The sequence below is a fragment of the Limulus polyphemus genome, unplaced genomic scaffold (assembly GCF_000517525.1).
Source record: "Limulus polyphemus unplaced genomic scaffold, Limulus_polyphemus-2.1.2 Scaffold7530, whole genome shotgun sequence".
In the NCBI taxonomy this organism is placed as follows: Eukaryota; Metazoa; Arthropoda; class Merostomata; order Xiphosura; family Limulidae; genus Limulus; species Limulus polyphemus.
The window spans coordinates 24,841-28,393 of NW_013673140.1; the positions used below are offsets into that span (position 1 = coordinate 24,841).

The window sequence follows — 3,553 nt, forward strand, 5'->3', positions numbered from 1 at the left end:
AAGGAAGTCCGCTATATACAATGATATATTAAGCTACACAAGCTAGAGTAAACAGTTATAATTTTATCCTGAGTATAATGGAAATGCTTTTGCTTTAGGCTTAGAGTTTATATTAAGCTTCAATATTACATTTACTCCTCGTATTCTGGCCATACATGTTCAGCTGGTCTCGATAGAGGGCGACAGTGGTAGACGAAAGAATAAATAAGCAATGCATCAGTGGTCCTTACACACCGTGTTCCATTCGGGCAGTAGCATCTACAAAACATAGAAAACAACAACAACAACAACAAGAGTGTAAACCATAACATTTTCTTTAAAAATATTATATGTTAAAATAAACAATTTAAGTTTCACTATGTTGTTCATACACATTTATGGCCAATATGGCAAATTCGGGACATTAGTTTTACTGTTCACATCCAATGATCTGTTTTCACTTTTATAATTTATCATTTTATTAGAAACAACTGCTTCTCCAAAACGTCTATACGTTTACGACAAAGACTTGGGCATTAAATATTGTTTGTTTGTTTTTCGAATTTCGCGCAAAGCTACACGAGGGCTATCTGCGCTAGCCGTCCCTAATTTAGCAGTGTAGGACTAAAGGGAAGACGGATAGTCATCACCACCCACCGCCAACTCTTCGGCTACTCTTTTACCAACGAATAGTGGGATTGACCGTCACATTATAACGCCCCCACGGCTGAAAGGGATAGCATGTTTGGTGTGACGGGGATTGGAGTCGAGCGCTCTAACCATCTGGCCATGCCGAGCCCGGAGGAAATGATAAATTCTTTCTAAAACATAGAAAATTTAATTATCTGAAACATAAAACAGTTTAGGGTTAAAGTAAGACTGCGTTTGAACAACATTTAATAACAAAATTTCATTTAGCCTAATGTAATAGATTGTCTTTCTCATAAAATATAATAAAAAAATTGGAACTTTTATATATATATATTGATCGAATTAATTGTGGTCTGGCTAAAAATAGCTGCATCTAATTACGATTCTGCAGTATTAATCTTTTTTTATGTCGAAAATGGTAATAACATTGTATGTTGCAATATTACAATATCAAATTACTATTACCAAAAGATTAATTTTTAAATGGTTTTTATGATGATTGTAACTGTAAAAGCGATGTATAGATGGCGCAAGTATACAAATTTACTTCCATCTTGTTCTCCTCAAATTACAAAATAATCTATTTGATGTTAGGAAAATATCCAACAGATGGCAATAAATTAATACATTTGAAATGAAAATACATACGGGCCTTTCATGTAGAACTGCACCAAGCGACTATGAACGTCATAGACGCCCCAACCGCATGGTGTAGATCGACTGCACACTGTATTCTGATCAGGACTTCTCTACATTGATAAAAAAATAACAATAAAATTAATTAATATTCAAAATATAAATGAATTAAAATGAAAGAAAAACTTATAATTAAAATTCGTTAAACTATAAATAACGTTAACTTAAAAAATTGTTAAATTAATTTACTTGGTTAAATAACGATTACGAACAATAGGCCGAATATTATTATTTTTTAAATTGTTATAATCCTAAAAATATATGATAGAAGTAAACAGTAGATATTTTGTTAGAACATATTGTTATTCACAATCTGAAAATGAAAAAAACAAGACAGTACGTTATGGCAGACCCTCAGTGGCACAACTGAATGTCTGCGGACTTACAACGCTAGGAACCGGATTTCGATACCCGTGGTGGGCCGAGCACATATAGCCCATTGTATAACTTTGTACTTAACTACAAACAAACTTTATGGCAACAATTAACAGAATGTTTTGTTTTGTTTTTTATCAGTCAGATTTGAATTAATCTAAATTCAATCTCAGTTTCTGTAGATGGCGTATTTTTAATCGATGTAGTGTGTTTTTGTTAATTTTAGAACGATTGTTATGAAGTGATAACCTAGAGGGAAGGCAACTAATCAACGAATATTGAGATTAACCGTCACATTATAACCTCCTTCCCGATAGGATGAGCATGTTTGATGACGGGTAATTTTAGAATGTAAAATTACATTCTCTCTGTCATGTCGCTTAAAATTTTCGTGTAAGCACGTTTTAATTTTAAATTAACATATTTAGCGTAAAGCTACACGATGAACTATCTGTGTAGAATCAAACCCCAGATTTTAGTGTAGGACATCTGTAAACTTACCGCTGACCTACCAGGGCACTTCTGTAACTCTGAAACTACTTAAACTAAACAGATTTTAGTGTAGGACATCTGTAAACTTACCGCTGACCTACCAGGGCACTTCTGTAACTCTGAAACTACTTAGAAATAATATAAGCTCTAATGCCGAATGAATTAAAAATCCATCCTCTCACCCTTCCACCGATTATTTATTATCATGAGTTGTTTTTTTTTTCTGTTTTTTTTTTGTGGGGAGGAGGACAATACTTTATTTGGGTACAGTGCAGATAAACAATTGTGTAACTTTGCGCTTAACAACGAGATGAGTATACTAACCTTATTTTTACATAAAGTTCATCGTGGGTGATTTTATATTTTTCTTTATCACAATATTTAGTGTAAAGAACTGACCAAAATAACTGAATGAAAGCGCTTGTCTCGTGTGCAAAATGCGCGGGAAACGTCAGCAGTAATTAGTGGGATTAATTACAACACTGATGGTGTTTTTGTTTACGTTTCGTTTGTGACTTGTAAGTTATCAAGGACCCTGTAATATAAAGGTCATGGTCTCACAAGTGAATTGGTGCATGAGTTGTGTAGAAAAATATGTTTAATTATCCGATGGAGTCCGTAATTTTAAGTTTAAAATAAACAACTGGGCGATGTTAAAAAAAAAAATACAGACTGAATGCTCATCGGGTTATCTCAATCGTTCGATGTTTCTTTAAATTCGTCAATTGCTGTCATTCGTTTTTAACTTATAATTGTGTTTATTGTTTTTAATGCAATGCTCATAGCGCGGGAACTAATGCGTATTCGGCCACGCCTTAGTTCAAGCCTCGGGGATTCGAACCCGCGACCCACACATTGCGAGTCAAGCTCCCTAACCATGCCGGGCCTTCCTCGCGCGGTTTAGTACTAAGTAAATAAATGGCGCCACCTGTAGTTGAACAACTACAATCAGTCGTGAGCTTATAACCTAAGTACGTGTATTTGCACCGCCTATCGGAAGCAAATAAAATAAATGCACTTGTATGGCATGTCAAGTATTCTAGAAACTGTTGACTAGACAACCTTTACGAGCCAGTACTTAATTAATAGTGTTTTTATTTTTATTTTTTTTACTTAATCGTCAATGACAGCAGTGCAAAATTTCAGTTATGATTTGTAGCTACGTCTGTCCTTGACTCTGTTCAAACCCTTGGTCACCCTGTCAGTAAAACCACCACAACTTGTAATATAGTATATCAATCAAGAACATTCTCGTAACGAAACACGAGTCCAAAGTCACATGTTTACGATCTTGTATAGCGGATGTAGCATGAATACAACCTGTAGCATTTGTCGCGAATTACATAAAGAACTGATTAAA

General features: G+C 34.5%; 1 protein-coding gene across 1 annotated transcript in view; it reads right to left on the minus strand.

Annotated features, from left to right (window-relative positions):
• Nucleotides 1-6: 6 nt before the first annotated feature.
• Nucleotides 7-3,553, minus strand: part of LOC106474683 — a 10,754-nt gene continuing 7,207 nt past the window's right edge. The window contains exons 2-3 of the mRNA XM_013935374.2: nucleotides 1,279-1,379; nucleotides 7-258 (exon numbers count right to left, since the gene is read on the minus strand). Of these exons, the coding sequence (XP_013790828.1) occupies nucleotides 132-258; nucleotides 1,279-1,379 (228 nt within the window). The 3' untranslated portion in view covers nucleotides 7-131. The remainder of the gene's footprint in view (nucleotides 259-1,278; nucleotides 1,380-3,553) is intronic.